We start from the raw sequence: 22,331 nt of genomic DNA, 5'->3' as shown, positions 1-22,331 counted from the left end.
TCATCAAGACTTATTAAACAATGCCATAGATTCCTAATAAGCAACAAGCAAACTGTGCTTAAAAAATCATTCAGCCCTATTAAAGCCCAAATCCCATGCCTCTGCCTTGTAAAGTCTTCTACTTCCTTAGGGCTGCATGAAGAGGGCAGAATTCTGTCCTCTTTCCAGAGTTTAGCAACGTGCTGAAGTTGACAGCAAGCCTGTTATTGAACAGCATTTGTGAAGCTTGCCTTCCTCTGGATCTACTTCCTTAGATCATGTTTACATATTGTGACCAGCACCCTCCAAGCAAGTCAGTAACAAAGGGAGGAGGGCCAGGCAAATATCCTGCTAATCTTCCCCCTGCCTTCCTACACAGGAGCTGTCTAAAGCTTGATCTGCGGCATGTAAATACTGACCAGTGCTTCCTGTGTGCCTTTTGTACCCAAACGTCAGTTCAACAGCGAGTTCTATGTCAGTTTTGTATTTCCCCCATCACCGTACTATGAGTGCCTTCTAGCAGCTATGTGACTTGTGAGATACTTGTCAAGTAAAAGTGAGCTTTAGAAGCCCTCCTCAAACCTCTGTACCTGTTACAAAAAGTACATTACCTCAAAGGGCCCTAGGGCCGGCTCCTTCCTGGGTAAGAGGTATGTGAGGCTGGGCCTGGCAGCACTCTGCCCGAATCCTGTCTTCTGTAAAATCATTATTTCGCAAGATGGGGGAGAGGGAAATGCATCATCTTCCTTCTCTGTTCCTTCCACACTTCAGAAGTTAGCATATCCCTTACGGGAATTAGCACTATGGCAGCTTGGATAGCCAGATTTATCAGGGGAGGTCCTTTTATCACTACCCGCTTGTAAATATTCTAAAAAAAAAAGAGAGAAACTTCACCGTTCACTGCAAACCAGAGGATGCAAGATTCTACTTCGCTTTGCCGCTGCCATTTTCACGAGGGTATTATTAACCTCCAAACCCTGACCGTTGGCACCGCGCCTCAAAAACGAGGCAGCCTGAGCACCTCCGCCAGCGGAACGGCGAGGGCCGGGGTCCTGCCGCCACCGGTGAGACCCCCGGCTGCTCGAGGGCTCTGCGGGGCAGGGGGGACAGGCGCCAGGGGACACCGGAGGCGCTGGGTTTCCGCCAAGGGCGCCCGAGCACCAGGCACAAGCCCAGAAGCTGGGCTTTCTTCTTTACGGAAAGGGTTGTGAGGCACTGGAATGGGCTGCCCAGGGCCGTGGTTCAGTCACCATCCCTGGAGGTCTTTAAGAGACGTTTAGATGTAGAGCTCAGTGATACGGTTCAGTGGAGGACTTGTTAGTGTTAGGTCAGAGGCTGGACTCGGTGGTCTTGGAGGTCTGTTCCAACCTAGATGATTCTGTGATTCTGGGGTTCTAGAATTCTGTGAAGCGCTGTCGCTGCCCACTCACGGCCCCCTCACGGTCCCGCCCCGCCGAGCTCCCTCAGGCCCCGCCCCCACCCCTCAGGACGCCCCGCCCCACGCGCTCCCGCGCCTGCGCCCTTAGGGGCTTGGCGGCGGGTTGGCCGCAGCGCGCCTGCGCGGCGCCGGGCGGGGCTATATAAGGGGCAGCGGCTGTGCCCGCGAGCGGGCGGTGTGCCGGGTGTGCGGCCGGGGCGTCACTTCCGGGCTGCCAGCTGAGGCGACGAGGAAGCTGAGGCGATGGAGGCGGTGGTGCGGCGCTGCCCGTTCCTGGCCCGCGTCTCGCAGGCCTTCCTGCAGAAGGCCGGGCCCTCGCTGCTGCTCTACGCCCAGCACTGCCCCAAGATGATGGAGGCGGCACCCCCGGCCGCCGCCCGAGGCCTAGCCGGCTCCGCCGCCCGCGGGCAGCAGGCGGGGGAGACCCCCGCGGCCCAGCCGGGTGAGTAGGAGCCCCCCCGCGCCAGGGGCAGGCGGCCCCTCCGGGGGCCGCGATCGGGCCCTGCGGCCGCGGAGAGGCCGAGCTGCCCTTGAACGGCAGCTGTGGCACGTCGCGGGAGAAGCTTCTGGAAGGGCCGGCTTTCTCGATAAGGGTTGCTTAATGCCCCGGGCGCCCGCGGTGATTAAACGCGGGTGCTGTCAGCCCGTCTCGGAGATCAGGGACGGGCAGCTCTGGCGTGGTGACGGCGAGGCCGTCGGCCTCCCTCATGCCCGAGCGGCTTGTCGTTGGACTTGGTACCGCCCCTTGGGGCGCTCCTGCCCTGGCACTAAGGACAAAGAGCTGAGGCAGTGAAGGGGTGGCAGGAAACAACTGAAGCCTTCGAAATAAAAATCTGCTCTTTTGGGATGAAGGAGAGGTTTTTATCCTGAGAAGGGTACTTTGCTGCATCAGGGATCTTAAATCAGGTGCCCGTTGGGTGTTCATACTTGTATAAATAAGATGTGAGCACTCGGTTAAATAATTCTTAGTGGCTTGTGCTAAATTATTTGCTAGAATAGTGGATAGGAAAGCTCAAGTCACTATTAAGATGATGAAACTGAAGTGCTTTCATTTCTGTGCCTTCCTCAGAGGGCAAAAATGCCAAAGATGTGGCCCAGCAGAGTACAGATGGATCCCAGCCACCTGCTGGCCACCCGCCTGCTGCTGCTGGCCATAGCTCTGCTATGAAATGCCCGTTCCTGGCAGCTCAGATGAGCCACAAGAACAGCAATGTATTCTGCAAAGCCAGCATTGAACTTCAAGAGGATGTGAAGGAAATGCAGGCGGACAGGAAAGGTATGTATTGTGTGTGCCAAAGTGTTGGCTCCTTCCTAGAACCTTTGGTGCTCGACTTTCCTCTGTTGTGTGCCAAGTCTGACAGTTGCTGCTTACCCTGTGTGGGTAGGGTTATGGTAAATTGCAGTAAAAACTTGTTGAGGAATGCACGTGTTAATGGCATACCTGCAGAGTTGTGCGGTGATTGCCCTCAGTAATCTTGATGCAGGAATTCTTTAGACCATATTTTGATGCCTTGGTTCTAAACGTGTGAATCAAGCTGTTTGTGCACCCAAAGCAGGTGCTTGGGATTGAAGAGAGCCTTACCAGGGTGCTGGTATAAATCAGGGTGGTATATCCAGAGACGGAAGAAACACTGTCGGGGTATTACACAAATAGCAGAATGAATCCAAGCTGGAAAGCAAGCAAGCAACTAACTGGTTTTTGGTGTATGGAACTACTGGGTGTTACAGGCTGGCTTGCAGTCTGATGTAGAAGGGCTGTCCTTCAAAGGAAGGAACTTTTCACCAATATTTGTAAAACCTTGCTGTCTGTCTCAGAGAGGAAGCCTGTCTTCTTTTTATTTCTTAGCAGAACAAAGTACTAGAATGGAAAGAAAGCTGCCAACCTTAATTCTGCCTTCAGTTACCGATGTACTGATTTTCAGATGAGTGCTGTAGCTCTATAGGGTGGGTTTTTGAGTCATGCTGAATCAATTGTGTTATAAGGTAACTACATCAAATGTTGTCATTGATTAGAAAGATTTTCCTTTTGTCTCATACAATGCAAAGTTAGAAGCAGATGCAGTAGCTGATCCCAGCAGGAGTCTTTAGATTCAGGTATGTGCTTTCTAAAGAATGAAGAGTTAAGCTACTTAAAGTGTTGCAGTGTTGAACTCAACTCAGAAACCTCTATTTGAAACTGATTAGCTTGACATAATTCATTGACGTCTGTAGGTAAAGAATTTGCCGATGTAACAACTACTTCCACAGTGAGGAACACTGAGACAGAGGGAGAAGAGCAGAGTGGCTTGCTCAAGAGGTTTAACGATATTATGCTGAAGCAAAGACCTGAGAGTGTGTCTCATCTGCTTCAGGATAACTTGCCAAAATGTAAGATAATATAGCAAAACCCTCACAGACCTGATCCCTTGTGATTTTTTTTCCTGTGTGCTGAAGTCTGTCTCATTTCAGCCGTATCCACCTTCCAGTATGATCAGTTCTTTGAGAGAAAGATAGATGAAAAGAAGAAAGATCATACCTATCGAGTATTCAAAACAGTGAACCGAAAGGCACAGATCTTTCCCATGGCAGATGACTACTCTGATTCTCTGATCACCAAGAAGGAGGTGTCCGTCTGGTGCAGCAACGATTATCTGGGCATGAGTCGTCATCCCCGTGTGTGTGGAGCAGTTATGTGAGTAGTGCCGTATTAAGGGTCATTCACAAGCCTAGGGTGCTCTGCAGAAGCTTTTGTAGGAAGACGTCTGAAGAACTGACCTCTGCGCTATGCTACGTAACCTGCTTCTAGTGTTGTTATAATCAAGTTCCTCTTGAGTTAGAGTAGATAAATTTCTACTGCTGTAGAACCAAATAGTATTTACTTGCCAGTCCATGACCTCACTTGATTTTTTTCCTCAAACTTCTAAATACTACTGGACAAACTGGATGGTACATTGTAGCTGTACTGATTCCTTAGCTTATTGAACCCCTGAGTTGTGCTGTTTGCTCAAGACCTTAAAACTAACAGCAGCTTTTGACAGCTAGTTCCACTTTAAGACAATATTGATTAGGTACTAGAATGTCTTGAGCAATGATCCTGTGGTGCTCAGTAACACTGTCTTTCTCTGGGACCTTTGTAGGGATACTCTGAAACAGCATGGTGCTGGAGCAGGAGGCACAAGAAATATTTCGGGAACAAGCAAATTTCATGTTGATTTGGAGAAAGAACTAGCTGATCTTCATGGAAAAGATGCAGCACTGCTGTTCTCCTCCTGTTTTGTAGCCAATGATTCCACCCTCTTCACTCTAGCTAAAATGCTGCCAGGTGAGATCTCAAAGTGCATCTTGTATTTACCACAAAAACAAACTTGCACTGAGCAGTTGGGAGTATGTTTTGCAAATGGCCACCCAAAGTGTGTGTGTGGGGGGGATTCATCCTACTCAACCAGAAGAGTATATTTTGTTTAAATGCTATAAATTGTGTGCAGATCGTGCGAGTCATAGTTGTAGCCTACTGAGACTGAATAGGCTGCTATGAACTGCAGAAGGAATTGAGCAAAAGCACTGGGTCTCTTACTTTCACTTAAATTCTACCTGAAAATGAGGCAGCAGGGATGTAGTAACCTTACACCTGAGGGTGTGAACTTGTCTCTCTCTGATGTAGTTCAGGACAGGTTTGCTTTAACTCCAGAAGTTGTTACATAAAGTGTTAAGGACTTGGAAGAACCCTTCTGCACTTCTGTAGGCTCAAATTTCTATTGGTTTAGACACAAAGTAAGCCTTAAATATTATTTTTGCCTTATGATTTTTAACTTTTTCCTCTGGCCAAGAGAACTTTCTAGAACTTTCTCTTGCTGCTTGAGCGCTTAACCGTGTGTGAAATGATGCTGGGAATTAGCCAGTGCTTTCTGTACTTGACTTGTAACTGGGTTGTTCCCTCAGGCTGTGAGATCTACTCTGATTCTGGAAACCATGCCTCCATGATCCAGGGGATTCGGAACAGCAGGGTACCGAAACACATATTTCGCCATAATGATGTCAGTCATCTTCGAGAACTATTGAAGAAGTCTGATCCATCTACCCCTAAAATTGTTGCATTTGAAACTGTGCACTCAATGGATGGTAAGGTGGCATAAACTCCTCTCTCCTTCCAGTGCAGTCAGCGCTCAAATCATCTGTGTTTTGGGTCTAAAAGTAGATTTGTTATCTAAACCCTTACAGCATTTTAGCGCAATGTTTATCCAAGTTGAATACAGGGAATCCTAAGCTGCCTACTGGTGCTTTGGTCTGTAGGTGCTGTCTGCCCTCTGGAAGAGCTGTGTGATGTGGCCCACGAACACGGAGCAATCACTTTTGTGGACGAAGTGCATGCTGTGGGGCTGTATGGAGCTCGAGGTGGCGGTATCGGAGACCGGGATGGAATCATGCACAAGATGGACATCATCTCTGGAACGCTTGGTATGCGTGGCCTGGTGGTTTCACAGCAGCTTATGTATTCTAAGGCAGTAAAGCTTCTGAGCAGCCAAATTAAGTGGGTTAGCTCAAAATCAGTCTATTGAAATGAACTTGCTAAGGATTTATGGGGGGGTAGTGTTTTTCAGAAAGCCCAAAGGATTTAAGTATGTACTGCATTTTGGAAAGTATTTAAGCTACTTACCTTGCCTTACTAATCAGCAAAGGCAGCATTATTGCTTTAACAAGCTAGCAAAAAAAAATCCTTTTTGTAGCATATTGTACAAGTCCTGAGGAAATTCAGGTGAGAAGGATAGTAAGGTAGTACTCTATACTTAGTAGTACTTGGTTCTTTTATATGAAATGGAGTGCTCCTAATCCAGAAACCTGAGATGGGGAGTTACATAAAAAGACTTGGCAAGAACGGAAGCAACTGCTATTATCAAAGTAGAATGCAGGCTTGGGTGTAAGTTTACTGCTGCAAATTGGAAAGGTTTTTCTAAACAGCTTCCCAAACATACAACTTACCAGGAAAGCTAATGTCTCAAACTCTTACTGACTTGTTACAGCCTAATACAAATAGAATTCCTCACCAGACACCATGTTTTTATTTGTTGCTCTGTTCTGGTACCTGAGCATTCCCCCCTTGTTTGGAAAAGAGGGACTTGTATTCACCACAGTAACAACGTGTGCTCCTTAGGAGTGTAGACTATTTCTAGCATCTCTGGAACAGATTACTTTAAATCTGTTGAGAGACTTAGTGTTGATCTTCTAGGGTCACTACAGAAGTCTGTGCTTGATGATTGTACTTAAAAGTTCTTTCCCAAAATCAGAATTTGAATGTTTGAGATGATCTTGAGCTGTGCTTGCTGTGTAATAACTGTCCCAATTGTTACTGGGACAGGTTTTAAAAACAAAGCTGCAACATGTGCTGAGTAAATACAAGATTGGGGGGGGGCTGGAACTGTTGCCTGCTGTGTACTTAATGTTGTCAAAATAACTCAATCCTTATAAGTGAAAATGAAGTAAGGCTGTAATACTTCAAGCTGTTCTAATGGGTGGAAGGAATAAGTTGGGATGATTTTACTTTTCTATTTTCTTAGGCAAAGCATTTGGTTGTGTAGGAGGATACATCTCCAGTACAAGTTCCCTGATAGACACTGTTCGTTCATATGCTGCTGGCTTTATCTTCACAACATCCCTGCCACCCATGCTCTTAGCTGGTGCCCTAGAATCTGTCCGAACTCTGAAGAGTGCAGAGGGGCAAGTGCTGAGGCGCCAGCACCAACGCAATGTGAAGCTTATGAGACAAATGCTGATGGATGCAGGGCTTCCTGTGGTGCACTGCCCAAGTCACATCATTCCAGTAAGGGTGAGTACTAGGATATCTCTGACACAGGACCACGGTGCCTGTTTTCATGGCTATGATCACATTGTTTCCAGGTATTAATAAACATTCACAAAGTTCAAACCTGCCATAGTGTTCAGCAGTGATGTGCTAGGAGTCTGGCTTACCTTCCTTGTCTGAATAAGGCTGTGATTAAGCAGACTTCTGCCTGATAAAAATGTTGTAAAGCACAATGGTAGTGTACAAAACCCACCATCTAACAGTATAGAGAAATCAAAGATAGTGGTAATAAGCCAGTAAAAAGAAGAGTTCAGGTATTAACAGTTACCTGCTTAGGCCTGGAGGGCACTAGAGTAAAAGCTTTTAGTCTGTCTGATGCATGTTCTGTTTAGTGGGCACAAGGAAGCCTAGTCGTGCTTGACTCATGTGGCTGGCAAAGTTGGGCTGACAACTCTGCTACCTTACATGTTTTTGTTAATCTTAAAACTTTATGATTTTGAATTTCAGGTTGCAGATGCTGCTAAAAATACAGAGATCTGTGACAGGCTAATGAGCCAACACAGCATCTATGTCCAAGCAATCAACTACCCCACAGTCCCCCGTGGAGAAGAGCTGCTACGTATTGCCCCTACACCTCACCATACCCCTCAGATGATGAGTTATTTTCTTGGTGAGTGGTGCAGTGGAAACTCTGGGCTGTCTATGCGCTCTCAATATTAAAGACTAGGAAATAGTTCAAATTTAAATTGTATTAGCTGGACAATGTCTTTCCACTGCTGCAGCATACATAGCACACTTCTGTACTTAACTGGCTTTGAGCATGACCTGTGAAAGCCAGCATGCTGTGACCTAGAATAGTGTGCAAGCCCAGTGCAGTCCTACATACAGCTGGTTCCATCCCAGCCATTTCTGGGGATCTGTTTGCATTGTCCAAACCAATCTTTACTTGTTAGGAGGGGGAGGGGTGTCCATAGAAATCTGCTGTGCTCAGCTGAGCTTTTAATCTGTCTTAAACACTGATCTTTATGGGGGAAGCAGTTACTCTTGTATCCTGTCAGAAGAGGTAGTGTGAGCATACCTTTTTAAGGTGAAGGCTTTACTGCAGTCCAGTCACGTTGTGTCAGACAATTCCTATAGCTTCCTTTGCTAGGAGAATAGGTATGCTGATGCTTCTGTTGTGCTGCTTCTCTAAAGTGATTTGATGTTATATGACTTGAACTTTTCTGTTTATAACAGAAAAACTGCTGGCTACATGGAAGGATGTTGGTCTGGAGCTGAAACCACACTCATCAGCTGAATGTAACTTCTGTAGAAGACCCCTACATTTTGAAGTGATGAGTGAACGGGAAAGATCTTACTTCAGTGGAATGAGCAAACTAGTATCTGTCAGTGCATGAAAGTAATGGTGTTAATCTTACTCTCATCTAGTTCTAGTACCCAGTCAGTAGCATTTTTAAATTGCTTATAAGCATTTTAATCATAGTTAAAGCACTAAGCTCTGAAAATAAATTTCTAGAGCCACTGTTTAGTTGTATTTTTATTTTTCATATTCAGCTTCCATAAGGTGAATTGTCAGTGGTTAAAAGGACATCCCTGGAATAAAGTGATCTACACTGACCTTCATCTGAAGTACTGCCTTCTCAATGAGTGTAAACCAGAACTTTCAGTAGCACTTCCTTGTGTAGTGTGAGGTATGAGTTTATCTATTAAAAGAAGGCTTACAGGTACTTAAAGCTCCTCAGGAACTTATACCTTAAATTTGTTGAGACTATGTCTAGGCTCCCCTCTGCTTCTCCATTCTTTCACATGGATTTTGTGGGCATCTAGCCCTGTGGTACACTCCATGTACATCCTAATTCTATCTGGGAGTGGGTGTAAAGCATTATGCCTTATCCCTGGGCTGTTATTTTTTTAGTCAGTCCCAGGGCATCTTACATGTTGGGAGGTGCTAACCCGTATCAGTACAAACAAAGGTTAGGATAGTGCTATACAGAAGCTGAGATGGGATGTTCTTAACCACTCATGAGCTACAGAAGGGTGCAACATTCACAACAGTTCTGGCACCACATGGGTGCTACTCCCCCAGGGCCCTGAGGGAGCTGAACAGCCTGTGCCATGTGGGCAGGGAAGCAGGTCTAGTGTTCGCCAAGGCAGCTACAGTCAGCAAGCAGAAATCAGCTGTCAGGTGTTGATAGCCCAAGAACTAATGCAGTTTAGGTTTTAGGTGCTTAGGTTTTGCAGTAAGCCAAGTCTCTAGAGGTTGCCCCTGAGCTGTAGTCAGAACTTTAAAGCTAGCAGATGTGTTGATGTATGCACAGAAACTTAGTATATTCTTACTTAAGATACGCTGCAGTATGAGCAGGAGAGCACTTAGAAGGGGTTCTGCTAGCAGCCCTCTGCTGCTTTACTCTTGGTTAGCTGTGTGCAGGATAGTCTCACACAGGTGCTCCCACCTGAGTGCTCAGCAGAGTCCTTTTTTGTACCTGAGAAGCATTCTGTTGTTTCAAGAGGAAAATTGCCAATGGGATTTAATAAGTGGTATTTTGTGACTGCTTGACACAGTTCTTTTTTTCTTTAAAAAAAAGTCAGGGTGTAATGCCCTAGGAAGGGAGGGCCTATATACCATGATATGGATGGGAGGTGCAAGGTTGCTTGTGGTTGCCCAAGTTCACTCCAGTTGCGTGTTCTTTCATGTGCGCTCCACGCTAACCTTCAGTGGAAAATCTGCTTATCAGTGAGCACTTCCTAATAATTCAGGTCTTTGAGAGAAGTAGCTTGTAATAGAATATCAATGCAGCTTTTGCAACCTCTGACAATTTGCATGTCAATTAGGCAACAGGCCTACGTAATGCTTTCATGAATAGCAAGTGCATACTTTAATCAGGGAGAAGTAGTTCCAAGTATGTATGTAGCAATATGGGTGAATATATGTATTGAGAGGACACTATTGTCATGAAGTCTAGAGCAGAGCACAACACTACTTTTTTCATGCAGTGGTGTGTCCTTTAACTGCTACAGGCACGTTTTCACAAGTTACTGCACAACTCTTGCTTTCAGGAGGTAACAAGTCCCCCTGGCACTGGCTGTTGCTGTTATTATTGCTGTCAATATTGCAGTAATATTACTGTAATATTACAAAGCCACTTTTGGGAGTTAGACTGTAGTCAATCTGCAGACATCACCTCCACCCATTGGCAATCACCAGTACTTTCAGTATGTACTGAAGGACACTGTTTTTCCTGAAAGAATTCCTTTCAAAAGACTCAGCTTCCTAAGTCAATGAGTTCCATTTAAAAAGTCACTTGCAAGCCAGGCAAGTGCCTACTGCCTCCGCCTGGCACAGTGTCGCACAGAAGGGCAGGAACTACCTGACCTCAGGCACTAGGATTAATACGGCAATTTAGGTCTATTGCTAAACAAGGCAGTTGATAAAGTAGCTTGCTAAAACCCACCCCCAGATTATGGTGTATGCAAGCAGTTTCTTTGCTACTCCCAAGGGATTAGCTTTCACTTGCTGTGACATTAACCTGATCTTACTAAGGCATGTTCCAGAGCTACTTGAAGGAAAATGTAGTGCCCCACCCTGGTTTCCTTGCATTGCAACAAGCAGCTTGTGGCTAAGGCTTCGTGAATGTGCAGCTCCATTGCACATCTCTTCTCATTAGATACTAAGTTGTATTAGTAACTTGAGACATAGCTATAAAGCTGCAGGTCCTTCAAGATCCTCATCATCCTTTGCTTGATGAGTGTCCTAATGCCATAATGCACCTTTGATGACGTTTGGAGTGTAAGCAATCCATATGTGGATGGGGACATGTTAACTAATCTATAGCCACAAGCCAAAAGTATAAGGTTACTTGCATTTCTAGTTTCTTCACTGATAGCATTCAAACTTGGACCAACACATTTTGTATACCAGCTAATAGAGCCGATTTTTTTTTCTTCTAGTTCTCATAGCAGGTTCTCCACACTCCTTCATGGTGCAGGGGAGAAGAAATAAGACAGAGAGGGCTCCAGCTATCAGAAATCTCAAACACAATTCCAAATTAGTTGCAGGTGAGAGCAGAATCCCAAGGTTCAAAACTAGCATTGTTTGCAGTGGCAGGAGCACAATGAGCATCACCACGTGGTAGTCCGTCCCTCTGCACCCATTCACATCCCATGTGATAACTTATCTTCCAGTGCTGGTAAGCAAGGGTGTGAAGGTAGAAGCAGAGCGCAGTAAGAGACTGGCAGAGATGTTCGTCACAACTGCGAAAAGTGACAGAGCCAATGGCACACAGGATATATTTCCTCCATTGAAAAGGACAAAGAATGAATAAACAAACACATATTGTTTCCCAGCAAACAAAGCTTGAATGGTGGGTTGCATAACTACTGATGGTTACATAAGCACTAGTTTGGCTTCTGGAAAATAACTGGTAAAAGATGTTTAAAGTTGGGGACAAATAGTCCATAGCACTGACAGAGTAAGCAAGCAAGAACGCAGCTGTACAGACTGTTAAGATTTGTCTGGGAACCCATAGGGGCAAATAATTCATCCAGCTGAGTGTTGCATAGCCTTAATCTCATATCCTCTATTTCTCAACCTATTTACGTAACAGAGAAACTCCAGGCAGTGCAATGCAGTAAAAGCATCCTGAACGCAAACAAAAGCACCCACCACTGGGGCTGTGGTCAGGCCAGCAGGCCCTGACATCCTCTGCCGCCTCCACCCAATGATGTGATGGCCTTCTAGGCCTGGAGGTAGTCCCTCTGGTGGGGAGGAGGAGATACTCGGTGCAGACCTAATGCCACAGCCCCCTCCAAGGCAAGCCACAAGCCTGCCTGGTCAGCGCAGCTGGTCCTGAGCTGCTGTCACGAGACACAAGCACCACGGGGCAGAGTCCCCACAGGGATTTCCGGCCATGCCATTGTCCTTGTGTCACTGCTGGTGGTCATTTGTGCTGCTGGATGCTGCTTGGGGGCCACCTGAGCAGGAGCAGCCCTTGCCTGGGCATCGAGGCATCCTAGAAAGGAATAATAATAATAATAATAATAATTAATAATAATAATAATAATAATAATAATAATAATAATAATAATAAATAATAGCATTATTAATGCTGCCAGATCCACACCTCTGTCATATCTCTGCTGCCCTGCAGACACATATTTTGGGGCACATCTCTTGCTGTGGTGAACAAGGTGGTGAAGAAGTCTTCTCTCCCGGCACAGACGGGCCCACAAAGATCTGAGCGGGTGCTCCTGAGGGCCTGACCAGCCCACGTCGCCTGTATTCACATGGGCAGCTCTCAGCTACATGTCGGTAAGGGGTCGGTCCTGGGTCCAGTGCTGTTTAATATCTTCATCAATGATATAGACAGTGGGATTGAGTGCACCCTCAGCAAGTTTGCAGATGACACCAAGCTGAGAGGTACAGCTGATACGCCAGAAGGAAGGGATGCCATCCAAAGGGACCTGGACAAGCTGGAGAAGTGGGCCTGTGAGAACCTACTGAGGTTCAACAAGTCCAAGTGTAAGGTGCTGAACCTGGGCTGGGGCAATCCCAGACAGGAGGACAGACTGGGAGAAGAGCTCATTGAGAGCAGCCCTGCAGAGAAGGACTTGGGGGCTCTGGTGGATGAGAAGCTCGACATGAGCCAGCAGTGCGCGCTTGCAGCCCAGAAATCCAACCGTGTCCTGGGCTGTGTCAAAAGCAGTGGCCAGCAGGGGAGGGAGGTGATTGTCCCCCTCTGCTCTGCCCTCATGAGGCCCCACCTGGAGTGCGGCATCCAGGTCTGGGGCCCCCAGCACAAGAAGGCAAGAAGGATATGGACCTGTTAGAGTGGGTCCAGAGGAGGGCCATGAAGATGCTCAGAAGGCTGGATCAGCTCTCCTATGAAGAAAGGCTGAGAGAGCTGGGGATGTTCAGCCTGCAGAAGAGAAGGCTCTGGGGTGATCTCACTGCAACCTTTCAGTACTTAAAGGGTTCTTATAAAAAGGATGGAGAGAGACTCTTTACTCATGTAGATAATGATAGGACAAGGGGGAATGGTTTTAAACTGAAAGAGGGGAGATTTAGGTTAGAGGTTAGGAGGAAATTCTTCACTCAAGAGGGTGGTGAGGCACTGGCACAGGCTGCCCAGACAGGTTGTGGATGCCCCATCCCTGGAGGTGTTCAAGGCCAGGTTGGATGGGGCTTTGAGCAACCTGATCTAGTGGGTGGTGTCCCTGCCCATGGCGGGGGGGGTTGGAACTGGGTGATCTTTAAGGTCCCTTCCAACCTGAGCCATTCTGAGTTTCTATGAGAGCCGGAGCAGGGTGAGGCGGTGGCACAGTACACCCCAGCTGGGTGCAGAGGGGCAGCAGTCCGGTTTGCGGGTGCTTGAGCTGAGCCAGGGAATTGCTGTGTGTGGAGCTGGGACTGGCTTTTTAACCCGGTTTCCAAACAAAACTGATCACATGCAATAATTGGTGCTCTGCCTGCTCTTTATCCAACTCCTCTCCTGCCCCCGTAACTCTTCAGCACCCTGTTTCAACCCAAACTGGCAGAGGGTGAGTTTCTGATGCTCTTGAATCCTGCCAGCCCTCCTCCCCGCCATACACCAGGGTGGCAAACCTGCTCTGGGCGCAGGATTCATGACCAGGGCACAGGATGCAGCAAGCACCCAGAGCAGAGCCAACCGACTGGAGACACACTGTCATTATTTGGATTACCCAGAAATGCACCGGGAAGTCAAGAGGACAGCTTACTACATATGAAAATGAGAACTGCAGACTATATGAAAAGGAAAAAGTGCACAGTTCTGACCGGGGCTGGGGGTGAGGACCTGGCCCAGGATGCAGGCAGACCGTCTTCCCAACCGATCTCGGCTCAGCATCCCCTGGCCTGATCCAGCATTAAAATGTTGCTGGGTGCAAAAGGACTGCCCCTGCCCCAGCTTACAGCATAAAAGCCCCTTAGGGATGGTTGCACCCATGAAGCAGAGCGAGGGAAAGCAGGGCTGAGCACCACAGGCGGCTGCAGGGGAGTGCAGGGGGTGACGGTTGCTCGCTCAGGGCTGGCAGCACCTGAGCAATTCCCTCTGCAGAGGGACAGGAGAGGACCAAGGGGACGAGACCGCCGAGCCGGAGCCATCAGAGGAGCTTCATTTCCTGATATAAGGGCAAATCTGGGGACTCCGGCAGCCCCCAAAGAGTGGCAGGGCAGCAGACTGTTTTAAAAATACTTTATTCTTTAGAAAATACAGCGTTCAGTACAGTATGCTCTGCTCCCCCCAGCCTTCACACCCCACCTTGCCAGGGCACCCTGGCTCCTGCAGCCAGCACCCCAACATGGTCAAGGCAATGTCGGCACATTCACCGGCGAGCAGGGAAGGGCGGGGGGCACAGCCCCGGTGTTTCCAGTGCCTGGAGAGTGCAGGGGGGGAAGGCAGGCAGCTCTTGAGACCTCACTAGTACCCAGCAGCAAGGCACGCTCCCCCTACAAAATCCCCTCATGAAGCCAAAGCTGCAGCACCAACCTCGGCCCTTGGTGGCCAGGGACGTGCACCGTGCCCTAACCCAGCCCTGAACGGGAGAGGGGACAGCCCGCAGGCTGGGCAGAGCTGCTGAGGGACATGCCAGGGCTGCCAGCCTTCCCCACACCAGGATTTGGGGTAGCCCACAGAATTTTTAAGACAGGCTCAGGGCTTTATCCCATCTCCCACCCTGTTTCCTTGCAATTGTCCGTCCATCCCCTCCATCCCACAGGTGCCAGGACCAGAAGTTTCTCCCAGGAATGACAAAACTGAGGATCAGGGCAGAGTCAGGCCAGCCCCAGCCCCTGCTGCTGGCTTGCGATCACACCACAAACACCAAGACCCCCCCCCCCATGCCAGTAAAACACAGGGAGGCGGATGAAGCAAACGGGGGAGGCTGAAGAACAAGGAGACGGTGCAGGTTGCAGGGATGCCATGGAACCAGTGCCGGCCCCCATCCTTAACCCAGCCTGGGCAGCGGGGTCAGGGCTGAGTCCGGGCTGTAACAGCTCCCTCCAAGGGAAAAGAATGTAGTTGGGTGAGGTCAAAAAGGGATCCAAACTGCCAAAAGGCAGAGTAACCCTGTTCCAGGGTCAAGCTGACCTCAAGTCTCACGGAAGACCTTCCACCTTACCCTTTTCCACCTAAAGAGAGCGATCAGAGGGGGAAGAAGAGCCGGGTGCTGTCCTTCCTCCTCCCCTGCCCACCATCTGCATGCATGGCTGTGAAAAACAGGCTTTAAAATCTGCCTCTCTCTGTCCTGCCAGCACCGAGGACCAAGCTCAGACCTGAGGGGCTTCACAGCCACCCCGGCATGGGAGGCACTGGAGCAGGGCTCAAGAGCAGCACAGGGGGGCTGAGTGGGGCAGCTTCCTTTGCGGGAGCCCCCAAGGCAGCCACAAGCAGCATCAAGAGCAGGGCAGCTGGAAAACAAAAGCTGCTGCTTGGTTTCCAGTGCTCTGGCCACAAGGGCTGCTCCGTATGACATCAGGGAAGGAGAGGGGAAGGGAAGAGACATCTGCACTGCCTGAACTTCAAATTCCGATAAAATACAGGCTGGCTCTCATAAGAGACAAACTCTCCTGCCAGACGCTGAGGCCACAGCAGCAATGCCCACCCTGGAGGCATGGGGGCTTGGCTGCAGCCTGGCAGGGCCTGGATTACCGCAGGACTTGCATAGCAGGACTGCGCGCACAGATGTGGTGAGCAAAGTCTGTAGGAAGGGGGAGCAGGGAAAGAAGCATTTCATGTTTTCAGCTATCAAGTCAATGCCAGATGTCATCTCCTTCCTTTGCATAGAGCAGCTTGCAGGTGAGTGAGTCCTTCACTTGGTGCAGGTAAACCAGGGGAAAGCAAGAGCAGCAGCTGTGATCCCAGGTGGGACCAGAGCAGGCTGGGGACGTGGTCCCTGCTGCTCCTATCCTCCTCCAGCTGCCCCAAGGCTTGTGCAAGGACAGGGGGAAAGCAACACAAACACCTAGAACCTGCCCCCTCCCCACCACTCTACCCGTGAGTGAAACAGCCCGTCCTGATGCTCGAAAAGGAATGAGAAAGGAAAAAGGGGATGAGGGGGAAGGCTGAGATGGAGGGAAAGATCTCCAGGTCAGCAGAAAGGCCTGGAAGCGGAGAGGTGGAAGCCGGGAAATGCCATAGGGATGCTGTCCGTTCACTGCCCGGTCCTGCCCCATCCAGATCTAACTGTCTTCGCCATTCTCTCCCGGGCCTTTGATCAGCCGCTTCTGTCCCCGTTTCCCCACGGGCCCCTTGGGCTTGGCGAAGGCCTGCTTGAAGGCGTGCTGCTTGGGGTGCACCTCGTCATAGAGGAACTCGGCCGTCAGCTCAGCTCCATCATCGATCTCAATCTGCACACGGCAACAGAGCGTTAGTGGCTCCCGAGCTCTCCCCACCATCTCAGTTACCCAGGCTGGAAAAGGCCTTGAAGGTCACCAGGTCCAGCCACTGGCTGAGCTACCAAGTCCCTTGAAGTCCCCTGGTGCCATGCCCACATGTCTCTTGAATACCTCCTGGGATGGGGACTCCACCACCACCCTGGGCAGCCCGTTCCAGTGCTCCATCACCCTCTCCTCTCATCCCCTGCCTTGAGGGCACCAAAAGGCTGCTCCCCTCAGGGCCACACAAAATCCTCTCTGAGTTCGTTGATAGGTCTGGGCACAAAGGGCAGGAGTGAAGGGGGCCTCCACCTGCACTGAGAAGCGCCACGGCCCTGCGAGAGAAAGTGTTTGGGTCATCTCACTCTCCCAAACCTCTTGGGCCAGGGAAATCCATCCTCTCCCACTGGGTAAGGGCCTCAGACCACAGATACTGGGACACCTCTTGGGGCTGGGTTGCACAGGTCAGCGCAGGACTGTTCCCCTTTTTCTCCAGCCCTTTGTCCAGGCCACTTTGAAACAACTCTAGCGACACTCGAGGCTTCCCAGACTTGAAAGAGGCCCCAGTCAAAGCCACGGGTAATGCTGCCACCTGGACATGCCTGTGATTTGGCCGCAGCATGTTCCCCTGCACATGCCCTGCACAGGTTCCGCAGTCACCTCCGGGTGGCTCGGACTTACCTTCTTTGCTATCTCCAGACAAAACTCTTGCTCCACAGTGTCAAGCAACCGGCTCTTGCAGCTGGAGTAGAGCATGCGTTCCTTGATGCTGCACTTGTACCCAGGCATGGAGTAGATAAACACTGCAAGAGAGAGGAGGGGGGCTCACAGCGCTGCCCAGGCTCACAGCCAAGGAGCAGCCAGATCTTCCAGCCCACGGAGTCCCAGACCACCCAGGTAAAGAAGCCAAGCCCTCCCACTGACCAGAGGCCCTGCCCAGTCAGCCCTCCCCAAACCTTTCCTGGCTTACTGTGCAACACAACAGGCGCCACGCCACCTGCAGAAACCCTCTCCAGCATCTCCCTGATGCATTGTGCTCAGACTCCTGCACCGTGAGCTCACCACGTTGTCCAGGCCCCAAAAGGCTTGCTAACACCCATCATGGGGGGACAGCAAGTGCGAACCCACTCAAGATCCCCCCGTACCACCCACGTCAGAGACGCGGGCAGGGCAGGGACCAGTGCAGCCTGAAGGAGGAGCAGGGCAGCCGTGACTCACCGACAGACTCCAGGTAGTCTCCCTCATGTGAGTGCTTGTACAGGAAGAAATGGTAGCGAGCTGAGTCCTGGGGGATCCGCTTGGGCAGGTCAGCTATCTCTGTGGGGCTTGTGTGCACCAGGTCAATGGTCTCCCGCTCCAGATCCAGCTTCTGGTTGATAAAAGGGGATGGGGAGCAAGATGCTGCGGCGAGGAGTGCTCAGAGTGGGTAGGAGGAGATGCAGCAGGGACTTACCAGCTGGATGTAGTTGATTTTCTTCTGCTTTAGTGCCTGGATAGCCTGCTGCGCGTCCAGCTGCAGGGGGAAGGCCAGGCCCTGCAGGGTCTGGTGCTTGCTCTCCACGCTGATCTCTGTCTTCACCTGGGGACAGAAACAACCCTGCGTGTCAGGGCAGAGATGGGCTGGGTGGCACAGGCCACTGGTGCATGCCAGGTGAGCCCAGACATCTGCGTCTGCCCCACGGTGTAGCAGCGGCCCTGTGCTTGCCTCTGCTGGGGCCATGGAGGTGCAGGCACAGAGTACAACAAAAACCTGCCCGCGCTGGGGCTGGGAGCATCCCTACCCTCCCACGGAAGGGATCCTGGGGGCAGGACTGCCCTGCCAACCTGTGGTGCCTGCCCCAGAGCTGCCTGAAAATACACCGGCTTGACTGGGAGCAGACGAGACCACGCAAAGCTCCCAGGCAGCGGTGACACTTGGGACCCAGCACACCGCGAACGCAGCACTACCATTTAGGTGGTTAGCCAGCCTCAGGGCTGCGGTGCTTCTCAGAGCGTGGAAATCACCTGGAGCCTGCCCCACGCACTCCGGAGACCCCCAGCTCTGCCCTCTCCCCCTGCCCCATTACTCCTAGCAAAGAGCACCTCGACCAGCCCCCAGCATCACCGGGGGCTCCCAGCACGAGGCTGTGTGCAGCGAATTCCCAGCAGGGGACGGGGAGGGGTGCCGTAACCAACCCCACGGCACGTTCACCTCATCCTTTCCAGCTGCAACGTGCGCGTGAGAAGGGCAGGGAGCCCTGAAATCACAGCGTTCGGCTTTGGGCGTCCTGAGCTACCCGCGCTGGGATTAATGGTTGCAGGCGGGTGCCCCCTGCTCCCACCAGAGCGGGGATTTAGAAACCCGCAGCTCAGACAGGTCCCGGTTTCACGCCAAACCCTGACGAGCAGAGGCTGCAGCCCTGCTTTGCGAACCCCCTTTCCAGAAGGCCAAACCCTCTGCAGAGAGGAAGAGACGCGGAGCGGTTGCATCACCCCAGGCACCTCCACCCTGAACAGAGCTGCCACGGCCGGGCGATGCGGTCCCGCGGGAGGGAGCGGGGAGCAAGACAGGCGGCAGGCACGGCGTACCTCCTCGGGGCCGGGGTACTCTACCAGCGATGGGCAGCAGCAACAGCCCCCTACCATCTGCCACAGAATACAGGGAGACGGAGTCACACCGACGGCAGAGGAGCTCTTCCCGCCCAGCCCGCACAGCTCCAGGCGGGCAACTTGCCCCACAGGCGAGTGGCCCGGCAAGCGCTGACCCGGACGCTCGGCAGTGGGTGGGGGTTGGTTTCATTTGGGAGCAGGTCAGGGGATTTTGTGCAAAGATGGAAAAAGGCTTTTTTTTTTTTTTGATGGAGATAAGGAAGAAAAAAATATCAAAACATGCCAAGACAAATTCAGAAGACAGCAAGAGTCTCAAGTACAGCTCGGAGACAGCCAGGGAAGTTTGGCACGTGAGCAGCTCGTGCCTGAGGTCTGGCTTGCACCAGACAGTGCTCAGGGCACGTGCAAGAGCTGCACTTGTCGGTGCAGGGCTCCCCACACTGGCTCCTTCCCCCAGCGTTGCAGGGTTGCTGCTCACCAAGCTGTCTCAGCAGCCCCGGCAGGACCAGAGCTCTGGGAAGGTGGTGCCGGGTGCTTGGGTGCATGCTGAGCCCACCCGACCCAGGTAGGCACCCATCACCGTCTTGAAGTATCAGAAAAAAAAAAACCAAGAGTGATACGATCCCCGCTTCTAGCCCGGTTCAACACAGACCTTTGTCACCAGGTCCCTTGGGGATGGTTTTGGGAGCCTGGCGGCAATCCCATGGGAGCGAGCGAGGGGCTCGGCTCACCGGGACGGAGGGAGGAGAGGGTAGAGGGAGCGGGGCATGCAGGAGAACAGCGCCGGGCGTGGGGCGGCCGGGCAGCGAGCAGGCAGAGCAGCCTACCACCTCCGTGCTCGAGTCCTGGGAGCAGGAGCCCTGCGAGCGTGGGGAGAGGAGACACCGTCAACAGCACCCCACGCGGGGACAGGCCAGGGGTCTCGTTCGAAACGAGAAGGGGGAAAGGAACATGCTGGGAGGGTGGAGGCCTACCATGTCTCTGCTTGCAGCCAGGGAAGGCAGGTCCTGGGTGCGGGCATGGAGAGCGACAAAAACGACACAGCAGACATCAGCACCGGGGAGGGATGGAAGGGAGAATCCCCTAGCACGGCGTCCCCAGCCCTCGCTGCTAGGCCCACTCGCACCCAGCATCCGCAGGGACATCTCCACCCCTGCCCTACCTCCTGCCCAGCCCGGGCGGCCCCAGGTGGTCCCAGCTCAGGACGTGGAGACGAAGGAGTTACAGGAGCAGATCTGGGGCTGTCGCCCCCCACGCAGCGTGCTGAGTGAGAGTCCAGTGAATAGGAGCACACCAAAGGTCTGGGAGAAAAATTGCCCAAGCTCCTTTCCAAGCTAAGCGCCTCAGAGGATAAGCAGGGCGGTACCTGGGTGTAAGCACACAGCTCTTGGGGTATAATTATTCAAGGGTGAGGTGAGGGCAAGCAGGAGGTCTGGTTGGCCCCCGAGCTCTGCTTTCTCCAGCCCTGAGGACACCACGGGCATCAGCAAGGGACCAAAGGCAGGGCAAGCACACAGGCTCACCCTGTCCTACCCTGCAGAGATGCATGGCACATGGGATTTACCACTGCCAACACCTCCAGACCTTCATGTTTCTCCCTGATAAATGCCTTGGAAATTAAACGAGGCTGGGAGGAGGAGCAGGACTGAAGAGTGAATGCTTCAACACTAAGCATGCTCAAGTCAGAAAACCCCAAGGGACGGAGGGTTGTCCCAGAAACGTTAACTCTGCCACATGCCCTCGCCCCCAACAAGGGCTGCTGTCTGCGTGCTCATCAGCACTCGATAAACCTGGCTCCTGGAAGCCTCTGCATGCCTCTAGAAAGACTTCCACGTGTGGGTATTAAAATACCTCAATCTCAATTCAAAAGCCACAGGCTGCTGACAGCTTCCCGCTCAGGAAGGATGCATTTTGTGACTGTTTAAAAATAAACAAACCCAAAGCAAACGGCACACTTCTGAGACCTCCCGCCATACTTCACCCGGCGACCGAGGAGGAGGATAGCTTCACAACAGCACCTCTTTCTGTGCAGTTTTCAAACCACAGGAGCAGCCCGCATCGCAGGTGAAAGCTCACAGGGCATCTTGCTTTACAGAAGGCTGTGCAGCTTCCTGCGAGGGACAAACCCTACTTGCAGAGGTGCATTCCGGTTCGATTCCTTCCTCTCCTGGCGTACCAGGCTGCTGAGCTGGCACTGAAGCCGCTGTCATGCAGCCGCCACCTCCACCCTCCTGCTTTGCTGCTGCCTTTTGCCTCCCACTGCCGTTTGCGGGATCCCAGAGAGCTGCAGGGAGCCCAGAAACACGGGCACCTTTGGGGTGAAAACTGCAAAAGTGGCCGGCACCTCGGGCAGGCGCGCGTCAGGAGGATTAGAGACCAGTGATGAAAGATGCACCAACAGCGGCAACTCCAGGCAAGGGGGAATGACATGCACAGCAAAGCACTTGCAAGCAGGTGGCTTTTAAAGAAACAGTGTCCCTTGTGTCACTTCCAAAACCCTGATCGATTTGTCAGACTCAGGGGTACGTGCAGGGTCCTGAACCGCTAGCAGTGAGATGGCCAGAAACGCAGAACTGCTGAGGCTAGAGAGCTTGCTGCCTTCCAGATCACTGCCAGTCTGGGCTGTTCGCTCACAGGTGTAGTTTTCTCCTCCCAAATGAGGGAGCTGCCCGTGTTTCAGCTGCAGAGGGCACAGAGCTCTCTGTCCCCCCGCCACGGTACGTTTGGGTGGTGGGGGGACAGCAAGGGAAGGGAGGAAAGCAGGCTCCGGAGCGCCGTCGTGCTGCAGAGTAAATGCAAGCCAGCAGCACGGCGCTCGCACTGCACACGTGGTCGCCGCAGCCCCCCATCCAGGGGCCCTCGTGCAGCAGCAGGATTGGGGTTTTGCACAGAGACAGCCTGCTGTCACCCTGCTTCGGGAGCACTGCACGTGCCCACGCAGGGCACCACGGAACGGGACGCCGCAGGCTGAAAGCTGCTCGCAGAGCCCCTCCCCTGCATCGCCCTGCTCCAGGAACTGGCTGTAAATTGAAATTATTGCAGAGTTGTGAGTTCTCTGCCACCCTGGGGAAGTGAGCGTGGCACCGGGCCACGGAGCAGTAGCTCCCAGGAACTCCTGCCTGGGGCAAGGGGACAAGCAGGGGCAGCACCAACACACG

At 51.6% G+C, this 22,331-nt stretch overlaps 2 protein-coding genes across 4 annotated transcripts in view; one reads left to right on the top strand and one right to left on the bottom strand.

Moving 5' to 3' along the window:
- Window positions 1-1,542: 1,542 nt before the first annotated feature.
- Window positions 1,543-8,822, top strand: ALAS1 (5'-aminolevulinate synthase 1). The gene is made up of 10 exons (XM_083795296.1): window positions 1,543-1,859; window positions 2,487-2,693; window positions 3,629-3,784; window positions 3,866-4,088; window positions 4,534-4,718; window positions 5,336-5,515; window positions 5,687-5,851; window positions 6,949-7,217; window positions 7,701-7,863; window positions 8,430-8,822. The coding sequence occupies exons 1-10, from the start codon at window positions 1,661-1,663 to the stop codon at window positions 8,588-8,590; spliced, it is 1,908 nt and encodes a 635-aa protein (XP_083651422.1). The 5' UTR covers window positions 1,543-1,660; the 3' UTR covers window positions 8,591-8,822.
- The window catches only part of TWF2 (twinfilin actin binding protein 2), a 34,893-nt gene continuing 20,990 nt past the window's right edge, over window positions 8,429-22,331 (bottom strand). For all 3 annotated transcript variants that reach the window (XM_083795322.1, XM_083795320.1, XM_083795321.1), the window contains 5 exons: window positions 18,038-18,163; window positions 17,803-17,953; window positions 17,266-17,387; window positions 12,314-16,557; window positions 8,429-12,202 (listed from right to left, as the gene is read on the bottom strand). In XM_083795322.1, coding sequence (XP_083651448.1) covers window positions 16,390-16,557; window positions 17,266-17,387; window positions 17,803-17,953; window positions 18,038-18,163 — 567 coding nt within the window. In that variant the 3' untranslated portion in view covers window positions 8,429-12,202; window positions 12,314-16,389. The remainder of the gene's footprint in view (window positions 12,203-12,313; window positions 16,558-17,265; window positions 17,388-17,802; window positions 17,954-18,037; window positions 18,164-22,331) is intronic.

Source organism: Anser anser, assembly GCF_964211835.1.
Source record: "Anser anser genome assembly, chromosome: 12".
NCBI lineage: Eukaryota > Metazoa > Chordata > Aves > Anseriformes > Anatidae > Anser > Anser anser.
The sequence above is the reverse complement of the archived record's forward strand: the minus strand, read 5'-3'. Positions and strand labels throughout refer to the sequence as shown.